The sequence below is a fragment of the Macaca mulatta genome, chromosome 14, assembly GCF_049350105.2.
Source record: "Macaca mulatta isolate MMU2019108-1 chromosome 14, T2T-MMU8v2.0, whole genome shotgun sequence".
Classification (NCBI taxonomy): Eukaryota; Metazoa; Chordata; class Mammalia; order Primates; family Cercopithecidae; genus Macaca; species Macaca mulatta.
In genome coordinates, this window is record NC_133419.1 from 126,124,050 (window position 1) to 126,145,508 (window position 21,459).

Consider the following 21,459-nt stretch of genomic DNA (forward strand, 5'->3'; position numbering starts at 1 on the left):
ACTTCTACCCATGATGGCACCAGTTCAATCACCCAGCAGATAAGGCACCAAAGTGAGTCATGCAGACCCCCACCTGCGCGCCCCCGCCCCTGCATGCCATTCGTGTCAAGTTCTCCTCTTTAAAAGCCCCTGCTTTTTGCCCCAAAACTGAAGCAGCACCCTTAAGGGAGGAATCCCATACTTCTTTCCCTAAGCTGGATTTGGAATACTAAGTCACTTTCTTTATACCAGACCTTGCTTTTGTTAATTGGACTCTGCAACTGGCAAGTAACTGAACCTGAAATACAGTTACATTATGATTTCAGAAAATTTACAGATCTTTTGAAGTCACAGACCCAAGTGTAAGCACCACTGAATTAGAGTTAATCCCCTGGGTTTGGATGACAAACTAGGAACATGGAGAATTTCTTCCTCTGGATGCTGTAGGGTTCAGGTATGGGACCCAGAACTGCCAAAGAGATTTTGCTATGATGAAGGAAGGCAAAGAGAAGTCTGAACCCATCCAGAAATAAAAACAGACCTAGAAGAATCCCAGAAAAATAGAGATGCTGATGAAGCCGTCCTTATGGTCCTATATCCTGTTGGACTTCTTGTGTTATTTAGCTGAAAAATTTATTGATTGTTTAAACTGGCTTTGTTTTAGCGAATGATATCTATACAATGGCAAATTAGGAAGCTCTAAGCCCTTGTTGCTTTACAGAATCATTAAAAAAACAAGCATAACTTGTCAGAACCAACTATGTTGGGGCTCTGGAAAATAGTCAATGGTTTACAGAAACCAAGTAAATGCCCTATCAAGAGAAAAAAAAAAATCTGGCCAGGCGCGGTGGCTCACACCTGTAATCCCAGTACTTTGGGAGGCTGAGGCAGGTGGATCACTTGAGCCCAAGAGTTTGAGAACAGCCTGGGCAACATGGTGAGACCCTGTTTCTACTAAAAATACAAAAAATTAGCTGGTCGTGGTGGTGTGTGGCTATAGTCCCAGCTACTTGGGAGACTGAGGTGGAAGAATCACCTGAGCCCAGGAAGTCAAGGCTGCAGTGACCTGTGATCACGCCACTACACTCCAGCCTGGGCAACAAAAGTGAGATGCTGTCTCAAAAACAAAAAAAGTCTTTAAAATGGTAGAAAAATTTTGTGGCATTTTTACTCACCCTTTTCCCAGCCCTTCCCCAGCAAGGCAGCCGTCTGGGTCTTGAAGCAGCAGCAGGCCAGTTCCCAGTTCCCTCTTGAGCCAGAGGGAGCAGAGAAAACCTTATTTTCTGTTTTGTTTTGTTTTTTTTTTTTTTTTTGAGACGGAGTCTCGCTCTGTCGCCCAGGCTGGAGCGCAGTGGCCGGATCTCAGCTCACTGCAAGCTCCGCCTCCCGGGTTTACGCCATTCTCCTGCCTCAGCCTCCCAAGTAGCTGGGACTACAGGCGCCCGCCGCCTTGCCCGGCTAGTTTTTTGTATTTTTTAGTAGAGACGGGGTTTCACCATGTTAGCCAGGATGGTCTCGATCTCCTGACCTCGTGATCCGCCCGTCTCGGCCTCCCAAAGTGCTGGGATTACAGGCTTGAGCCACTGCGCCCTGCCGAAAACCTTATTTTCAAATTATTGTGTACGTTTATTCTAACTTGTCAGAGGGATACCTGAAGGACTGATGTGAGTTGTTCACTTGTGTTTCACCTAGCTCAGAACACCAGCAGGAACAGCAGTGGGCAATGCTTCTAAATACTGCAAGGGAGACTAAGCACCCACAGACCTGTGGGGCAAGCGATTACAGGTTGAGACATACAAAAGACTTTAAGGCCTGGAGGAAATGCTGCAGTGTGATTCTTAGGAAAATTTGAAAATTAAGAAGCAGGCGGGTGGATCACCTGAGGTCAGGAGTTCAAGACCAGCCTGGCCAACGTGGTGAAACCTCGTCTCTACTGAAAATACAACAATTAGCTGGGCATGGTGGTGAGCGCCAGTAATCCCAGCTACTTTGGAGGCTGGGGCAGGAGAATCACTTGAACCCCAGAAGCAGAGGTTGCAGCGAGCCGAGTTCACGCTGCTGCACTACAGCCTGGGCAACAAGAGTAAAACTCTGTCTCCAAAAAAAAAAAAAAAAAAAGAAGCAAGCACATATGCAGGTGAATTTCAAAAGTCATACGCATATACGCATAACCAAGGCAAAACACACATTCAGAAAAAACTAAGAAGACCTTAAGCTTTCACTTTGGGTTGACCCCTAGGCTCAGAACAAGCCGAGCTAAGTGTGGAAGGAAAGGCCAATTTCCAAGTGTGGAAAAGCCACTTCTGCAAAGACTAGAAGAGATGGGTGTGTGTGTGTGTGTGTGTGTGTGTGTGTGTGTGTGTGTGTGTTGGCTTTTTGTGTGTTTGTTGTTTAGCTTCTGGCATTCAAAAAAAAGCCAAAATATTAGCTGAACATGAGTCAAAGGAACACGTGACTTCAGTTGAGCATCAAAGGATTTCTCTTTTCACAGAGCTAACGGTAAATTATGGGTGACTGATACTAAAAATGTGACCAACATCCACTTCTGGGGAAGAGCTGTCTTGTTACTTGGCAAACTCTAGGGAAAGGTAGTTGGGGCGAGAGGGTCAAACTCAAGCAATCCTCTTCAGAATTTGTGTTCCTTAATGCTTAAGTACTACAATAACCAGAAATTTTTCCTTCCCCTTTCCTCATCATACCTCCCCATCCTAACCAGCCCCAAGGCAGAGGACCCCCTTGCGGAAAGCCAGGCCGTTTTTGTTAGGGCACCCTATTTCTGGAACATACCCAGGCCTAGAGTATCTGGGACCTAACAGGATTTAGGAAATAATTTAGGGACTTTGTCAGACCATTCTCTACTTGGTGTCCTGTCCTTCTTATCTGATCAACCATAAAAATAGTCTGTGATTCCCCTTGTGTATGGTCATGCTATTCATTAGAGTTGTTACTGTTACCCATTTGGGGTGTAGACGTTCCAGCACAGTCTGATCCTCTTTCCCATCCCCCTCCCCGGACTCGAGGTTTGGCTCCCAGCCAGAGCAGCAAAGTGGCATGCTTTTCCCATTGGCTCTGACGCAGGCCCTGGCAGCATTTCAAAATCACCTCCTTCCTTCTTTATTCACAACTCATTTCTCCCTGGCTTCCCGGCTCTCAAAAGACTGCATGAGCGGGGGTTAAGAGTGAAGGCATTTCTGGATCTTGATATTTGTTCAGGAAGGAACAGGCAGGACGTGGTCAGAAGGAGGTTTCTGCAAATCAGCTGAGTATCTCAGGCAAATTTCTGTAGGGGGATGGAACTGAGTGAAGCATTATCTTTTCCGGGCAAGCTATTGCAGTAGTTGCCATTACAACAGAAGAACACGTTTTTCTCTCTCCTGGCAAAGCGTATATATTCCACACATCTCTTTGGACAGCCCAGGACTGAATATTGGTACACGTATTCTGAAGAGAGTAGGAGAGTAGCAGAGGCTTTAGGTTAGATCTGGGATGGGACAGGGGATATGGCTGAGTAAGCCGCCCTTCTCTTCCCTCCCCTCCCCTCACGCAGAGGCTGAGACTTGAAGACCCTTCCACAGAAGCAGCAGCCTTCCCCCGGGGCAACTCACCCCTACCTCCAACACATTTACAGCAAAGGAGCTGTCTCAGCCATGCTGTATTAGGAAATAAGTCACTGAAAATCAGAGACCGGTGGGGAATCAGGAGATCACTTATTAAAACCCAATCATTGTACAGATGAGAAATTGGAACTCCAGGAAGGGAAGTAACATGTTCAAGACCATCAAGCTCTGAGGTAAAGCCAGAGCTGGCGGCGCTGGAGAATTCTGACTCCAGATGGAGCGCTTTTTTCCCCCCCAGGTCGAGTGATAAAACTCAGTCTCCCATCCCTCCCCTTACTCCTACCCCTAACTCACCTCCAGTGAAATGTTGAATATACACCTCTTTGGTCTGGCATGCAAAGTCAGGATGTTTGGATTCACAGGAACCTGGATTCTTTCTGCAGGTCTTGTCAACAAATTCACCACAGGAGGTGCAAATTATAGATCTTGTAGGTTCTGAATATTATGTCAAAACCATAGCATAAGACCAGGGGTGGCAGGTAGTCAGGGAAGAGAAGACAAATACTGATTAAGGTATCTGGCTTGCTATCCTGGACCTTCCAGATTTCCCTAGCCAGACTTCTGGGGACCTCCAAGGACCCTCTCTTCTAGATATATCTCAGCAGAGCCCAGGTCTATCAGAGAATCTGGTTTTAGGCATCATGGGACTACCAGGAAACCCTCTCCCCTCCTCTTTACAGGCACAGCGTGTAGCTGTGTTTCTGAAGGGGACACTGCGCTGGGTATTTCATTGCTGGTAGCACTGGGCAGGTTTGACTGAGAAAGAAGACCCAGTATCCATGGGAAAGGAAAGAAGGGGATTTGTCTTCAGAGTTACTTACCAAGACCTGAACCCCTGTTGAGAGAAAATCATGTTATTGCTCTCCAATTTACACATGCATAGGTGCTGAATTATTTTTTTTATCACCCCTTCCTTTCAAGCATCCCTCCTCACACCATTCCTGTAGTTAGAGTTTGGTGGGCAGCAGCAACAGCAGGGTCCCCAGCAGCAGGTCCTCCATAGTGGGGAAAGGTATTTGCACCAGCCACAGACTCAGGAACCTGGACTCAATAAACACTGGCCCTATAGCTCCTGCCCCTCAGGATCAGGACTTTCAGAACATTGCTCCCTGACCCCATCACCTTGCTCCCTTTGCCTCCCTACTGCGGGACTCACCCTTCATGGGAGACCAGCACAAAACCAGGAGAGCTCCTGGGAGCAGGAAGAACAGGATCTGGTACATATATGCTGGAGAAAGCATATATGTACTAGAGGGAAAGAATGAGGCAGCAGGCAATCAGCTGCAGAAAGGGCTCAGTGATGGTGCACCCAACAGGATGTGGGATGGAGGTGAAGCTGCAATTTCCTCCCTAGTTTCCTGTGAGGCGTGTGCTGGGCTATAAAAGCTGTAGTTTAGTTACCTGTATTGGGAGGCCCTGCTAAGAGAGTGGGTGTTCTGCTTCCTCTCCCTATTCCAAAGTCAACCTACGGCCTTGATCAAGAATTTTGTATAGGGAAGAGGTAACCCTCGCATCAAGGGAAGATGTTATAGCTTCATGTCACAGGCACACAAGTGCATGGCACACCACATGCTGTGTTGGGATTCCTGATTCAGCCATATCATACAACACTGGGCTGATGAAGGGAGAGACCATTCAGGTGAAGATGAGGAACAAGCTCACCTCAGAGTTTCAGTATGCCTGATAAGAATGGAGTTGGAGACTACAAATTCATAAACAGGTCCAGCACAGGGGACCCAAGATGTAGCCATAACCGATTGTTCCTAGTGGTGACCAGCAATAGTATAGGGAATCTAAAAACAGTATACTCACCAATCCACAGCTGGGACAAGTTGAAGGCATGAAAAATTAAGGAGAGAATTGGCAATCAATTTGCAACCATTCAATCTTACCTATGGAAATATAAACAAAGACATTGTATTAAGGAAACCACGGCACCTACACAAAAGGAAGGCATCTTAAAGGTTGCAAACACCCCAACATGTTTTCTTCTTCCTGCATCATTTTCTCTTCCCTCTAACACTCGTTGATTAAGTCCACTTGTTCTTCTTTCCCATGTCTTTTGACTAAATTATTTTTGAACAATTTCTTTCTTTTTTTTTTTTTCTTTGAGATGGAGTTTTGCTCTTGTCACCCAGGCTGGCTGCAATGGCGTGATCTCAGCTCACTGCAACCTCCGCTTCCCAGGTTCAAGCGATTTTCCTGACTCAGCCTCCTGAGTAGCTGGGATTACTAGCATGCACCACCATGCCCAGCTAATTTTTGTACTTTTAGTGGAGACAGGGTTTCACCACGTTGGCCAGGCTGGTCTCGAACTCCTGACCTCAAGTGATCCGTCCGCCTTGGCCTCCCAAAGTGCTGGAATTACAGGCGTGAGCTACCATGCCCAGCTTGGACCATTTCTGTAGACACAACCCAAGTCTAAGCTTCAATATGTTTAGCTAGGCTGAAAGAAGCTTATTTTGCTAGTTTTCTAGTTTGTTCTCTTTTCAAATATTTCCACCTCTACATAGATGAATTAAAAACATCTCTCTTCAAGCCTATTCTGCGGTCTACAGCTATAGAACCCAATTCATTTCAGAAAATTTCACACTATAGCCCACCGAACAAGACTAAAGGTAATTCAGAGTAGAAATCAGTCACCATTGACTAGGATGAGAGAACAATAGCTTATACAGGAGATATAATGTAAGGAATTGTAGGACTTAGCTAAGCAAAATTAAGGTGAGTGGCATTCTCTAAAAGAAAGGTGCATGCAAAGTTCTAGAGATTTGCAGGCTTTCCATGTCACAGATTAGATTCTTCTCTTGTAATGTCTTTATCTAGTTTTGTATCAGTGTAATGTTGGCCCTATAAAATGAGATATGGCGAAAATAACTGCTCTTCCGTGTTCTGGAGGACTTTTTATAGAATTGGTATTGTTTCTTCCTTAAATATTTGATGGAGCTCACCAGTGAAGTCATCCAGCCTTTCCCTATGAGAAGGTTTTTATTTGTATTTTTTTGTGTGTGAGAGGTTTTTAACTACAAAGTCACTATCTACCTAAGGCATATTTATTTCTTTTGGGGGGACCGTTGGTTGTTAGAGTCTTTAGGAACTGCCCATCATCTCTCATAGTAAGTACCATACTAAGCACCTATATGAGTTTGTTTATTATGGTTTGGTGTTGTAAGGACTTAATGTATTACAGTACTGACAACGGAGTAAGTGCATAGTCATTATTGTTATCAATATTTTCTAAAGAGAATAAAAATCTTTGACTAAGAAAAAAATATACGAGGTTAATTTCACTCAATTATCTATTCTGTAGAATGACAGAAATTCAAAGGACCCAACTACTAACACACACCTAGAAAGAAGTGTCGACATTTTCTATGGTTTGAATGTCCTCTCCAAAACTCATGTTGAAACTTCCTCCCCAGTGTGGCAGTACTGAAAGATGGTGAGTTTAAGAGGTGATTGGATCATGAGGGCTCTGCTCCTGGAGCTGCCGTGACTCAGGCGGCCCCAGATCTGGCTCATGCCATAGCTCCAGAAGGTCTAAGTCCTAAACCTTGCTGGTGTCCATGTAGTGCTAATTCTGCAGCCTTGCAGAAAGAGAAGAGCTGCGGAGAGGCTTTGCAGCCTCCGCACAGATTTCAAAAGATATTGTCAGAAGTCTGGGCCCCCAGGCAGAGACTTGTCACAGAGAAGGATGAACTGCAGATAAGCCCCCACTACAGCAATGCTGAGCAGAAATGTGGGGTTGGAGCTGCTGCAGAGAGTCCCTCAGGGAAATGCCTAGTAGAGCCATGGGAGCAAGATGACCACGAAGAGTGTTCACTTGGGTAATATCTAATGGAGCTTTGGAGCAGGACTGCCATCAAAACTTTAGAACTGCAGAGCTGCAAGCATGCAATGCCATCCTGCAAAAACTGGGTGGACTGAGTTCAGTCACAAGCCACAGGGGTCTTGAGAACCCAATCCCCATACCAGTGTGCAGTGGTTGCCAGACATGGAATTGAAAAAGACTATTCTGGAGTCTTAACACCCAATGTCTGCTCTCTTGGGTTCCAGACTTGCTTAGAGTTTATTACCCCTTTCTTCTTGTCTACTTCTCCATTTTGGAATGGGAATATACATCCTAGGCTTGTCTCACCATTGTATCTTGGAAGGAGATAACTTGTTCTGATTTTATAGGTTCACGGATGAGACTCTGGACCTTGGACTTTGGGCTTTTGAGTTGGTGCTGCAATGAATTAAGACTTTGGGGCTATCAGGGTGGAATGACTGTATTTGTATGTGAGAAGGACATGAGTTTTGCGGGGCCAGGGGTGGAATGCTGTGATTTGAATGTTCCCTCTAAAATTCATGTTGAAACTTAATTCCCAATATGGCAGTATTGAGAGGTGGCCCCCTTAAGAGATCACTGTTCAAAATGGGTTATCATGGGAAGGCAGCTGGTGGCTTTATAAGAAGAGAAAGAGAGAAGTGAGTGAACACATTAGCACACTCAGCCCCTCATCATGTGATACCCTGCACTGCCTCAGAAGTCTTCAGAAAGTTTCCACCAGCAAGAAGGCTCTCACCACCTGCCTCTACCTGTGAGAAATACATTTCTGAAAGAAAGTTGGGATGAAAATGCTAGAGATAAGAGCATGCAGACTTGCAAAAGAAGTGGCTTATCCTAGGACCCTGCCTTTTAAGGAAAAACACCTCTTGTGTTTTTGTGTCCTGCAACTACTCTTTCCCCATTATAAATTACCCCATTCAGGTATTCTGTGACAGAAATGGACAGTAACAGAAAATTGACTGGACCTAAAACAACGTTGAACCTTGGGGGCCTTTCAATGTACCCCTTTTCTCTTTTCTTGGCTAATGTAATCTTTCAAACAACAAGAAATCATTTTTTTTAAGACTGTCCCTATATCCCACATATGGATATAGTATGTCAAATAAGTCCTCTCCCACAGTTCAAGGGATTAGCAAATGATCAGTTCTGCCCTCCTTTAGTGGCTCTAGTAAAGGGCCATAGTTGAAAAGTCAGTGTCCTGTATTCTAGTGAAAATTCTTCCAAAGATTCTGCTATGATCAAGAAGACCCTTGGTGTGAGCATCACAGTAAGTTATACTGCTTCCGTCCCACATGTCCTCTAGTTCTGGATGGCCAAGGTCATTCCTCCATTAATTCTGATGCAGGTCTTTGAATAAAACTCTGAGAAATTAACACTAGAATATTTTCTCCTAGAGGTATCATTATACCCACTTTACAGTTTTGGAAACTGAGGCTAAGTGATCTGCCAAGGTCAAAGTACTAGGGAGCAAAACTAAGATTTGAACTTGGGCCTGTCTCAACAATCCACCTAGCTATTAACTGTTGTGCCAGCACCTGCCATATGTAAAGCACCCAGCTCAGTGTTTCAGAAACAGCAGGGACCCTTCCAGCATTTTTTCTATTTCCTCTTTTTTTTTTTTTTCTGAAGTGCATATATAACTCTCTGATGTCTGAGCAGATGTCAGTAAGTTGAATATTGAGATACTCTGGAGCACTCTTTTCTACATGGAAAGCCATAGAGGCAGAAAAGTGTGCAAAAAACCCAGGGATGTAATTGTTGGTGAGAGCAATTCTAAAACTCAGGTACAAAGGAAACTCAAATACAAAGGAAACTCAAGTACAAAGGATGACCCTGCTTTGCTTTTTAAAAGGGGGAGGAGAGAGGCCTGCAGCTTACTGGTTAAGATCCCCTCATGAGCCACACATGTCACCTTTGAATCCCTCTTAATAGCTCTGTAATCTTAGACAAGCAAGTAACTTCTCTAAGGTTCAATTCCCTCAGTGGTAAAATGGAGAGAACAGTATCACCTCCATCAGGTTGTTTAGATGAGTAATTGAGTTATGTTATGTAAAGCAATTACAATAGTTCCTGGCATGTATCTAATATTACTAATCAGTGTACAATGGACCGAGGGCAGAAGAAAGGGCCACTCCAGGATGTGAAACATGCTAGGAAATTGCCTGTGACTGTCTGGCAGCAGCATGAGAAGCAGGATCAAGCAGAATTGTGTAACAAGATTATGTTCTGGTGACAGAACCATATTTACAGTTTTAGCCAAGAGCCGAGTGCTTGCTGTAGCCTCACCTGGCACTGTCGGGGCACCTTGCCCATACTCTGAGCTCCTACAAGTTTGAGGATTAGGTGATATTATCCCCATGTATAAGTAATAAACTAAGACAATAAATGAAAGAGCTGAGATTTGGGCCATAGTCTAACTGGTTCTACTGCTTACACTCTTCACAATGCCGGATACCACGTTATAGGTAAGGCAGTAGTGGTAAAAGGCTTTGCACCCTGACTTCCTGTCTAAAAGAAAGTTGGGATGAAAATGCTAGGGATAAGATCAGGCAGACTTGCAAAAGAAGTGGCCTATCCTAGGACTCTGCCTTTTGAGGAAAAACACCTCTTCTGTTTTTGTGTCCTGCAACTACTCTTTCCCCTTTGAGCCCCTCGAACAGCTTTCCTCTTTAAGCCTCATTGCCAATACGCACTCCCCACTCCTAGCTTTTGTTCTTCTGTAAGAACCAGGGAAGGACTGCTCTCACGCCCCATATGCTAGAAGTTGGTTGTTTCCACAAGCATTTATTTCCTGGGAAAGAACTGGGGGCTCTGGAAGCAATGCCTAGAATGACAGGGAAAGGGCTGACTACTGGATAAAATTCAGTGGGCTCAAACTCCTGGATTCCAAGGACCAGAACAACGGTAAGGAGACAATGCAGGAGCTGCTTGATAACAGCAGCCAACATTTATAAAGTTATTGTATGTACATTATCTATCTTGTTGTACACTTGTTCCCAACCATAAGCCTGTGAGGAAGGCAATGTGGTGGTCATTTTCAGCATGAGGAAGCAGAGGTCTGAGAAGGTGTGGCTTGAGGGTTTCAGGACTCCAAGCCCAGTGCTGGGTAACCACACCTCACAACCTGCTCAGTCTTAAACATAATTTGAGACCGAGGGGCACACTGGAAATGAATGTGGACCTTTGAAATAGTGTTTATTGCCCAGACACAGCCTGACACTACCCCAAGATCAAATTTCTCCCTACCTCATACTATTTATGGCGGACTCTCTGAGAAACAGAGAAGGAAGAGGATGAGTGGGGAAAATGCAACCTTCTTTAGCCAGGAGAGAAGTAACTCAGCAGGAATCTTCTCAGAAGTCCAAGTCTGAGGCTTGACCAACTGCCTTTGAACTCAGGGCTCTAGGTCTGTGTCCGCATCCACCAGCCCTCAGTGAATCGGAAACTCAGGAGACATCAGGATCACCACACGAGAGGGACTATTTCCTCTTCCAGCTCTTAGGGCTTCCTCTGGGCACCAGAACTTAAGCTGTTGCTATTGCTAAGAAAGAAATTTGATAAACTAATTCATGGTCTGGGGTGACATCAGCAAGATGCTGAGCAGAAACTTCCGGCACTCTCCCCTCCACTAAAAGAAAAAAAAATTTGACTCAGGGTCCCCCAGGGAGTATTCTAAGTTACTTAAGACATGTTTAGTGTGAATCTCAGCATTCTAGGACTTTGTCTTAGAAAACACAATGCTGAAGGGTGGAAGTTGTTAACACAAAGGGTGACTCTGAGGGTGGAGGATCAGGCTGTGTGGCATCTGGGTCCAGCCATAAAATGTAATGACAGTAATCATGATAAAATAGCGACCAGGTATTGGACATTTATTATGTGTCAGGCACTACGCTACAGTTTACATGTCTTATTTAAAGATCATAACAGCATTATTATCCCCATTTTCAGATGAGAAACAGGCTTTTTGAACAAGCTTGAAATGCATATTCGTATGGAGATTTAAAAAAAACGGCAGTCTGGGTCTCAGAAGAGGAAGTAGAGAGGAAGATGAAGATGTGTGGGTCATCAGCCTGTAGAGGGTATTTAGAGCTATGTGATGACGTAACTGGAAGAGATAATAGGGCAAAAAAGGCAAGGGCTGAGCAAGTCATGTAAATTATATAGCCTCAGGTTTTCTGTACTATAAAGAAAAATTTTTAACCTGAAATTCAAGCCACCAGGTATTATTATAGTTAACATTGTTGTTGTTATTGTTGTTTTGTACAACTTTTATGCATCTGCCTGCATAGATGCTGTGCCACATAAGTGCAGTGCTTTATGTCTGGTTTTCAGATTGTTGCCTATGCTCTGGCTGAGCTGCCTGCTAAGAATCCTCCTGAATGAATGGAGTTAGATTTGTGCCTGCTGATTGTCTTCTGAGGAGCAGCTCGGAGGACAAGAGGGCCTCAGAATGAATGAAGTGCCCAAAAGAAGGCCGCCATGCCAACACCTCAACAAGCCAGAGTGGTGACCCTGAATGGTGGGAGGTGGGACAGGGGACAGAATAGTAAATGACTGGCAAGCAGTGAGAACCAAAAAATAACTTGACAATTAAAAAAAAAAAACCATATCAAAGTTCAAATTATGCCCCAACTGTACTTGTGATACTAAAATTTTCACTACTCCACCAATTTTAAAACTGTGGAGACCCAGGTACTTCAGTGGTGCCCAAGTGGAGAGTTTCCTTAAGAGTGCCTTTGGACATGCATCCTAGCTCTCTATTTGGGGGAGAAGGTTTTCTGGGATGGGGAAGGGAGTGTGGAAGTGTTACTGAAAATTTCACTTTCTTACAGCGTGTGTGAGCATACAACCTTAGAAAATTTCTAAAACTTGGAGAAAAGGCTGCGTCCTTTTATAACCTTTGATTTTTTATCATTTTGGCATAAGATTCAGCCTTTGAAATTATAAGAGCTTTTTTTTCTTAGTATTATTACATCTTCTAAATGTCCTAGTACTCTTTCTTCTCCACCACCCTCCAAATGCTGCCAAGAGTTCTGGTGCCGCATCGTTCCAGTGCCTTGTTCTGTCTTCTCACCTGACTGAGCTTTTCACCTCTCATCTGCTGCCCATCTCACTTTAATGATAAAAATCTACCTCAGCTCAAGGCTCCAAGAAGATGATGTTCTATTCCCCTAACCCCATGCACTGAACCCAAGCTGTTTCTGGAACAATGTCCCGGGCTTATCAGGACTACTGTCTGAACTACTGAACTACTCTCTCCACACCCACCTCCCACCCGGTCTAGAGCTTCAAGAAGCTCCCAGAAAGACTCACTACATTCTTGCCTGTCCTTGAGAACAGGGATTCAATCTAACTTCCCTTGGCACTTTAGGTCATGGCCAGGGAAGATATTTCTTTCAGGGCCTCTTCTTGGTTTTAGTTACACAAACTTCCTTCTGCAGTTTCATCATTTTATTCTTTTCTTTGAGCCTTTTTTCAAGTTTAGTGCTTAGAAAAAATCTCCTTCCAGCTTCCAGTGCCTTATTCTTTCATTCCTGCAAGTAGTTCCAGCATCCCAGCTTCTCCTTCCTGCACTCAGAGGAGCAGAGCAAATGAGTTCTCTGCCTTTTGCCCTGCACAAACCCAAGGCTCACAGGACTCTATTTTAATTGATTCAATTCAGCAAATACTTACATATTGAAAAAGAATGGGCTCCAGGTGAGCAACACAGAGGCCATAACAAGAACAGCAATAGCAGGAATGGAGAGGAGAATGATAGTAGTGATGTGATGAATGCTGAATAGACTAGACTCTGTCACTGGTTGAATGTGGAACAAGGGAGGAAAAGGAGTCAAAGGTAATGCTGACTACATCCATATCACGGCTCTAGGCTAAGCTATGGGAACACAAAGGAGGAACTGAGTCAGAGGGGGAGTGCTGAAAAACAAACATTTATACCAAGATGTGAGGTTGAGAAAAAGTTTTCTAAGCAAGGAAGGGAGTGGCTTAATCATAAGACCTAAAATCAGACTTAATCATAAGACCTAAAACTGTAAAATTACCAGAAGAAAACAGAGGAAAAAAATCTTCTTGACATTGGTCTGGGCAATTACTTTTGTATATGATCCTAAAAGCACAGGCAATAAAAATAGACAAATGAGACTGCATCAAATCAAAATGCTTCTTTACTGCTAGGAGTAATGAGACAATCTACAAAATGGGAGAAAATATCTATAAAGCATTTACACCTGACAAGGAGTTAATATCCAAGATTTAAAAGAAACTCAACCAACTTAATAGCAAGGAAACAAACAACCTAATTAAAATGAGCAAAAGATCAGAATTGATATTTCTGAAAAGAAGACATACGAATAACCAGAAAGTTATGAAAAAATGCTCAATATCACTAATCATCAGGGAAATGCAAATCAAAACAACAGTGAGATATAACCTCACACTTTTATTAGAATTGCTATTATCAAAAAGACAAAAGGTAAGTTTTGGGGAGGGTGTGGAGAAATGGGAACCCTTGTGCACTGTTAGTGGGAATATAAATTAGTATCCTTATAATGGAAAACACTATGGCGGTTACTCACAAAATTAAAATAGAACTACCATATGTTCCAGAAATCCCTCTTTTGGGTACATATTCAAAGGAAATGAAATCAGTTTCTCAAAGAGATATCTGCAATTTCATGTTTATTGCAGCATTATTCACAGTAGATGAACTAGGAAATCAACCTAACTGTCCATTGAAAGGTGAATGGACAAAGAAACCGTGATGCACATGCACACACACATACACAATGGAATACCCTTCAGCCTTACAAAAAAGAAGAAAATTCTATCATTTGTGACAACATGAATGTATTTGAAGGACGTTATGCTAAATGAAGGAAGCCAGGCACAGAAAGACAAATACCGCATGATCTCAATTGTATGTGAAATCTTAAAAAGTTGAACTCGTAGAAGTAGAGAGTAGAATGATAGTTACCAGAGGCTGACACACTGAGGAGGAAAGGAATGAGGAGTTGTTGATTAAAGGGTATAAAGTTTCAGGTAAACAGGAGGAATAAGTTTTGAGATCTATTGCACAGCAAGGTGACTATATGCAACAATAATGTATTGTACATTTCAAAATAGCTAAGAGAGTAAATCTCAAATGTTTCACTATAGAAAATAATAAGTAAGCAAGGTGATGTTAATTAGCTTGATTTAATCACCCCACGTTGTATATATATATATCAAAACATCACATTGAACCCCACAAATGTATACAATTATGATTCATCAATTTAAAATAATATTAATAAAACATTAGTGTGAGGAAGGAGAAGGAAGAGAGAATATCAAAAATTACACCGTGTTTTCAACTTCACATAAATAAGCAACAGGTAATTAGAAATAGTTGTGTATAAAATTGCAAAAGCTTGTTTCTTGATATTACACTCAAGAATAATAAAAATTTTTTGACATGTACTGAAAAAAAGAAAAAACGTTATGCAAAAAATAAAAATAAAGACATAACAGCAGACTTAGTATGTACTGCATAAATGTTATTTATAGCTTTTTAAATGTACGTATGTTTTCTGTACTTCATATGTATTTGATATTTCTCAATGCAAAGGAGCACAAAATTAAAAGATATATGATAAGTTAGAGGTGTCAGTGGCTGGGACACTGCTACCCTTTGAACATGCCATGTTTTGTCTGTCTAATGGGTGTTTGTTGTTCCACACACTAGTTATAGAGGCACTGTATGAACACTCTAGTACTGAAAGGCATGCTGACTCTTCACGGCCATTTGTTATTGCCACCACAGTGTGATTTTAATCCCTCTATGTGAGGATGGAATGCTAATCAAAGCTTTAACAGGATGGAAGTTTGAACTCAAGTGACCTCATTCTTTTTTTTCTCAAAACTGAAAATCTTCCCTAAGCTTCCAAGATCAAAAAAGGAAAAAATACTTATGTTTTCTGTGGCTTGGAAGTTCTTCTCAGTGAGAATTCATCACCTACAAGCAACATCATGACCCTGCACGAGTGGCTACCAACACCCAACTTATTCTTTCTCTTTTTAAGTTGTTTATTTGAGAAGTACAAAATGTATATGGAGAATTTCCTAAAACACATATGAACAATGCAAGGAAAAATTATTAGATTCATACACAAAACATTTTTGAAACAATTTTACTGAGGTAGAGATTACATATATTAAAATGAACACATTTAAATGTAGATTTCATTGTGTTTTGACAGTGTGCACAACTGTGTAACCACCACCATAATCAAGATATAGGACATTTCCATAATCTCAAAAAGCATCCTCATGCCCTTTGCAATCAACATCAAACCCTACCTTCCATCCCTTGTAACCACTCCTCTACTTTCTGTCACTAAGATAAATTTTGACTACTACAGTGTTTCAAACAAAGAGAATCAAGCACTTTTTGTGTGTATATTCTTTCACTCAGTATAATGCTTTTACCTGAGAGGAAAGAAAACACATGTTTCCACAAAAACCTAGAAAGAAATGTTCATAGTAACTTTCTTTGTAATATCCTCAAACTAGAAAGAACACAGATATTCCTCTAAGGGTAAAAGGGTAAACAAAGTGTGGTACATCCATACAATGGAATACTATTCAGCAATAAAAAGAATGAACTATTGATACTTGCAACAATTGGATGGTTCTCAAGGCTATTACGCCAAATGAAAAAATCCACTTCCAAAGGATTGCATACTAAATGTTCCCTTTATGTGGTGATGGACAGTTATGTATCCTGCTTTAGTGATTTTACACAAACCTACACAACTGATAAAATTTCGTAGTAATATACACCAAAAAAGTATGTGTAAAAACTGAAGAAACTCAAATAAGGTCCATAAGTTAATAGTTAATAGTATTGTACCAAGGTCTATTTCCTGGTTTAGAAAATGTATTGGTTATTGAAGATGTTATCATTGGGAAAACTGGGTAAAAAATACATAGAAGCCATTTTTTGTAACTTCTTGTGATTTCAAAACAAAAGTTTCTGTAATAACTTGTTTGGTTTCTTTGGATCTTAGTTTTTTTAAATTATGATATTTTCTTGGAGAAGTCGTACAGCTTGCATTAGATTGATTCCTAGCTACCTCATCTATTTTACACTCTATGGTTTTTAGAACTTTATTTTCTAACATATTTTGCTAGACAATTCACTCTTTATTCCCTTTCATCTGGCTTCCCCTTCTTTCCTTTACTGTTCTCACTGTGGACATGAATGAGCTCTATGTCCTCAATCATATTGTCACCTTCTAGGTTTCATTTTAATTGATCTCTTAGTAGAATTTGGCACTGAATTTGTGCATCATCCTTGATGTCTCTGGGTGATTTTTTTATGAACCTCTTAAGTACCAAAGGTACTGCTGGCCCAAAGATAACACATCTGTGTCCCTCTGGATTCAATCAGAACAGCTGGACTAATGCTCATGCATTCAGGAAGATTGACCATGGAGGAAGATTCTTGGAGTTTGTGTTTGGTGAACTCCAGGCTGAAGCACTAAGGAGGTTGGCAGTGTAGGGACTCTGTGGGCCTGAGGAACCAAAGAAGATCACTTTGGAAATCTTTTCTTTCTTCTCTACGGTAGTTGTTGAATGGATACATTTGTCCTCCAGTCTTTTTTTTTTTTTTTTTTTTTTCGTTTCAATTAACATTTTTATTAAAAATGAGGTTGAAAATATCTTTGTATGCTTAAAATCTATTTGCATTTCCTCTTTGTGTGAATTGCCTGTCCATATTCTTCACCTATTTTTCTTTTCTTTTTTTTTAAATTATACATTAAGTTCTAGGGTACATATGCACAACATGCAGGTTCATTACATATGTATACATGTGCCATGTTGGTGTGCTGCACCCATTAACTCGTCATTTACATTAGGTACATCTCCTAATGCTATCCCTCCCCACACCCCACGACAGGCCCCAGTGTGTGATGTTCCCTTTCCTGTGTCAAAGTGTTCTCATTGTTCAATTCCCATCTATGAGTGAGAACATGCAGTATTTGGTTTTCTGTTCTTGCGATAGTTTGCTGAGAATGATGGTTTCCAGCTTCATCCATGTCCCTACAAAGGACATGAACTCATCCTTTATTATGGCTGCATAGTATTCCATGGTATATATGTGCCACATTTTCTTACTCCAGTCTGTCATTGATGGACATTTGGTTTGGTTCCAAGTCTTTGCTATTGTGAATAGTGCCGCAATAACCATATGTGTGCATGTGTTTTTATAGCAGCATGATTTATAATCCTTTGGGTATATACCCAGTAATGGGATGGCTGGGTCAAATGGTATTTCTAGTTCTAGATCCTTGAGGAATCACCACACTGTCTTCCACAATGGTTGAACTAGTTTACAGTCCCACCAACAGTGTGAAAGTCTTTTGTTCCTATTTCTCCACATCCTCTCCAGCACTTGTTGTTTCCTGAATCTTTAATGATTGCCATTCTAACTGTTGTGAGATGGTATCACATTATGGTTTTGATTTGCATTTCTCTGATGGCTTGTGATGATGAGCATTTTTTCATGTGTCTGTTGGCTGCATAAATGTCTTCTTTTGAGAAGTGTCTGTTCATATTCTTTGCCCACTTTTTGATGGTTTTTTTTTCTTGTAAATTTGTTTGAGTTCTTCGTAGGTTCTGAATGTTAGTGCTTTGTCAGATGAGTAGATGGCAAAAATTTTCTCCCATTCTGTAGGTTTCCTATTCACTCTGATGGTAGTTTCTTTTGCTGTGCAGAAGCTCTTTAGTTTAATTAGATCCCATTTGTCAATTTTGGCTTTTATTGCCGTTGCTTTTGGTGTTTTAGACATGAAGTCCTTGCCCATGCCTATGTCCTGAATGGTATTGCCTAGGTTTTCTTCTAGGGTTTTCATGGTTTCAGGTCTAACATTTAAGTCTCTAATCCATCTTGAATTAATTGTTGTATAAGGTGTAAGGAAGGGATCCAGTTACAGCTTTCTATATATGACTAGCCAGTTTTCCCAGCACTATTTATTAAATAGGGAATCCTTTCCCCATTTCTTGTTTTTGTCAGGTTTGTCAAAGATCAGATGGTTGTAGATGTGTGGTATTATGTCTGAGGTCTCTGTTCTGTTCCATTGTTCTACATCTCTGTTTTGGTACCAGTACTATGCTGTTTTGTTTACTATAGCCTTGTAATATAGTTTGAAGTCAGGAAGCGTGATGCCTCCGGCTTTGTTCTTTTGGCTTAGGATTGTGTTGGTAAGGTTGGCTCTTTTTTGGTTCCATATGAACTTTAAAGTAGTTTTTTCCAATTCTGTGAAGAAAGTCATTGGTAGCTTAATGGGAATGGCATTGAATCTATAAATTACCTTGGGCAGCATGGTCGTTTTCACGATATTGATTCTTCCTATCCATGAGCATGGAATATTCTTCCATTTGTTTGTGTCCTCTTTTATTTTGTTGAGCAGTGGTTTGTAGTTCTCCTTGAAGAGGTCCTTCACATCCCTCATAAGTTGGATTCCTAGGTATTTTATTCTATTTGAAGCAATTGTGAATGGGAGTTCACTCATAATTTGGCTCTCTGTTTGTCTGTTATAGGTGTATAAGAATGCTTGTGATTTTTTGCACATTGATTTTGTATCCTGAGACTTTGCTGAAGTTGCTTATCAGCTTAAGGAGATTTTGGGCTGAGACAATGAGGTTTTCTAAATACACAATCATGTCATCTGCAAACAGGGACAATTTGACTTCCTCTTTTCCTAACTGAAGACCCTTTATTTCTTTCTCCTGCCTGATTGCCCTGGCCAGAACTCCCAACACTATGTTGAACAGGAGTGGAGAGAGACAGCATCCCTGTCTTGTGCCAGTTTTTTGTTTTTTTTGTTTTTTTTTTTTTTTTTTTTGAGATGGAGTCTTGCTCTGTCGCCCAGGCTGGAGTGCAGTGGCATGATCTCGGCCCACTACAAGCTCCGCCTCCCGGGTTTACGCCATTCTCCTGCCTCAGCCTCCCGAGTAGCTGGGACTACAGGCGCCCGCCACCTCGCCCGGCTAGTTTTTTTAGTAGAGACGGGGTTTCACCGTGTTAGCCAGGATGGTCTCGATCTCCTAACCTCGTGATCCGCCCGTCTCAGCCTCCCAAAGTGCTGGGATTACAGGCTTGAGCCACCGCGCCCGGCCTATTGTGCCAGTTTTCAAAGGGAATGCTTCCAGTTTTTGCTCATTCAGTATGATATTGGTTGTGGGTTTGTCATAAATAGCTCTTATTATTTTGAGATACATTCCATCAATACCGAATGTATTGAGAGTTTTTATCATGAAGGGCTGTTGAATTTTGTCAAAGGCCTTTTCTGCATCTATTGAGATAATCATGTGGTTTTTGTCTTTGGTTCTGTTTATATGCTGGATTACATTTATTGATTTGCGTATGTTGAACCAGCCTTGCATCCCAGGGATGAAGCCCACTTGATCGTGGTGTATAAGCTTTTTGATGTGCTGCTGGATTCAGTTTGCCAGTATTTTATTAAGGATTTTTGCATCAATTTTCATCAGGGATATTGGTCTAACATTCTCTTTTTCTGTTGTGTCTCTGCCAGGCTTTGTTATCAGGATGATGTTGGCTTCATAAAATGAATTAGGGAGGATTCCCTCTTTTTCTATTGATTGGAATCGTTTCAGAAGGAATGGTACCAACTCCTCCTTGTACCTCTGGTAGAATTCGACTGTGAATCCGTCTGGTCCTGGACTTTTTTGGTTGGTAGGCTATTAATTATTGCCTCAATTTCAGAGCCTGTTATTAGTCTATTCAGGGATTCAACTTCTTCCTGGTTTAGTCTTGGGAGAGTGTATGTGTCCAGGAATTTATCCATTTCTTCTAGGTTTTCTAGTTTATTTGCATAGAGGTGTTTATAGTATTCTCTGATGGTAGTTTGTATTTCTGTGGGGTCGATGGTGATATCCCCTTTATCATTTTTTATTGCGTCTATTTGATTCTTCTCTCTTTTCTTCTTTATTAGTCTTGCTAGCGGTCTATCAATTTTGTTGATCTTTTCAAAACACCAGATCCTGGATTCATTGATTTTTTGAAGGTTTTTTTTTGTGTCTCTAACTCCTTTAGTTCTGCTCTGATCTTAGTTGTTTCTTTCCTTCTGCTAGCTTTTGAATGTGTTTGCTCTTGTTTCTCTAGTTCTTTTAATTGTGATGTTATGGTGTCAATTTTAGATCTTTCCTGCTTTCTCTTGTGGGCATTTAGTGTTATAAATTTCCCTCTACACACTGCCTTAAATGTGTCCCAGAGATTCTGGTATGTTGTATCTTTGTCCTCATTGGTTTCAAAGAACATCTTTATTTCTGCCTTCATTTCGTTATGTACCCAGTAGTCATTCAGGAGCAGGTTGTTCAGTTTCCACGTAGTTGAGTGGTTTTGATTGAGTTTCTTAATCCTGAGTTCTAGTTTGATTGCACTGTGGTCTAAGAGACAGCTTGTTATAATTTCTGTTCTTTCACATTTGCTGAGGAGTGCTTTACTTCCAACTACGTGGTCAGTTTTGGAATAAGTGCGATGTGGTGCTGAGAAGAATGTATATTCTGTTGATTTGGGGTGGAGAGTTCTGTAGCTGTCTATTAGTTCCACTTGGTGCAGAGCTGAGTTCAATTCCTGGATATCCTTGTTAACTTTCTGTCTTGTTGATTGGTCTAATGTTGACATTAGGGTGTTAAAGTCTCCCATTATTATTGTGTGGAAGTCTAAGTCTCTTTGTAAGTCTCTAAGGACCTGCTTTATAAATCTGGGTGCTCCTGTATTGGGTGCATATATATTTAGGATAGTCAGCTCTTCCTGTTGAATTGATCCCTTTACCATTATGTAATGGCCTTCTTTGTTTCTTTTGATCATTGCTGGTTTAAAGTCTGTTTTGTCAGAGACCAGGATTGCAACCTCTGCCTTTTTTTGTTTTCCATTTGCTTGGTAGACCTTCCTCCATCCCTTTATTTTGAGCGTATATGTGTCTCCACACGTGAGACGGGTCTCCTGAATACAGCGCACTGATG

The 21,459-nt window shown here is 41.5% G+C and overlaps 2 protein-coding genes across 3 annotated transcripts in view; one reads left to right on the plus strand and one right to left on the minus strand.

Annotated features, from left to right (window-relative positions):
• ACRV1 (acrosomal vesicle protein 1) overlaps positions 1 to 4,911 on the minus strand; it is a 64,542-nt gene extending 59,631 nt beyond the window's left edge. Inside the window, exons 1-2 of one of the 2 annotated variants that reach the window (XM_077964600.1) lie at positions 4,753 to 4,911; positions 3,891 to 4,031 (exon numbers count right to left, since the gene is read on the minus strand). In XM_077964600.1, coding sequence (XP_077820726.1) covers positions 3,891 to 4,031; positions 4,753 to 4,837 — 226 coding nt within the window. In that variant the 5' untranslated portion in view covers positions 4,838 to 4,911. The remainder of the gene's footprint in view (positions 1 to 3,890; positions 4,032 to 4,752) is intronic. The other variant, XM_077964601.1, reaches the window with a different exon arrangement.
• Positions 1 to 21,459, plus strand: part of HYLS1 (HYLS1 centriolar and ciliogenesis associated) — a 208,526-nt gene that overhangs the window by 28,455 nt on the left and 158,612 nt on the right. The window lies entirely within an intron of this gene.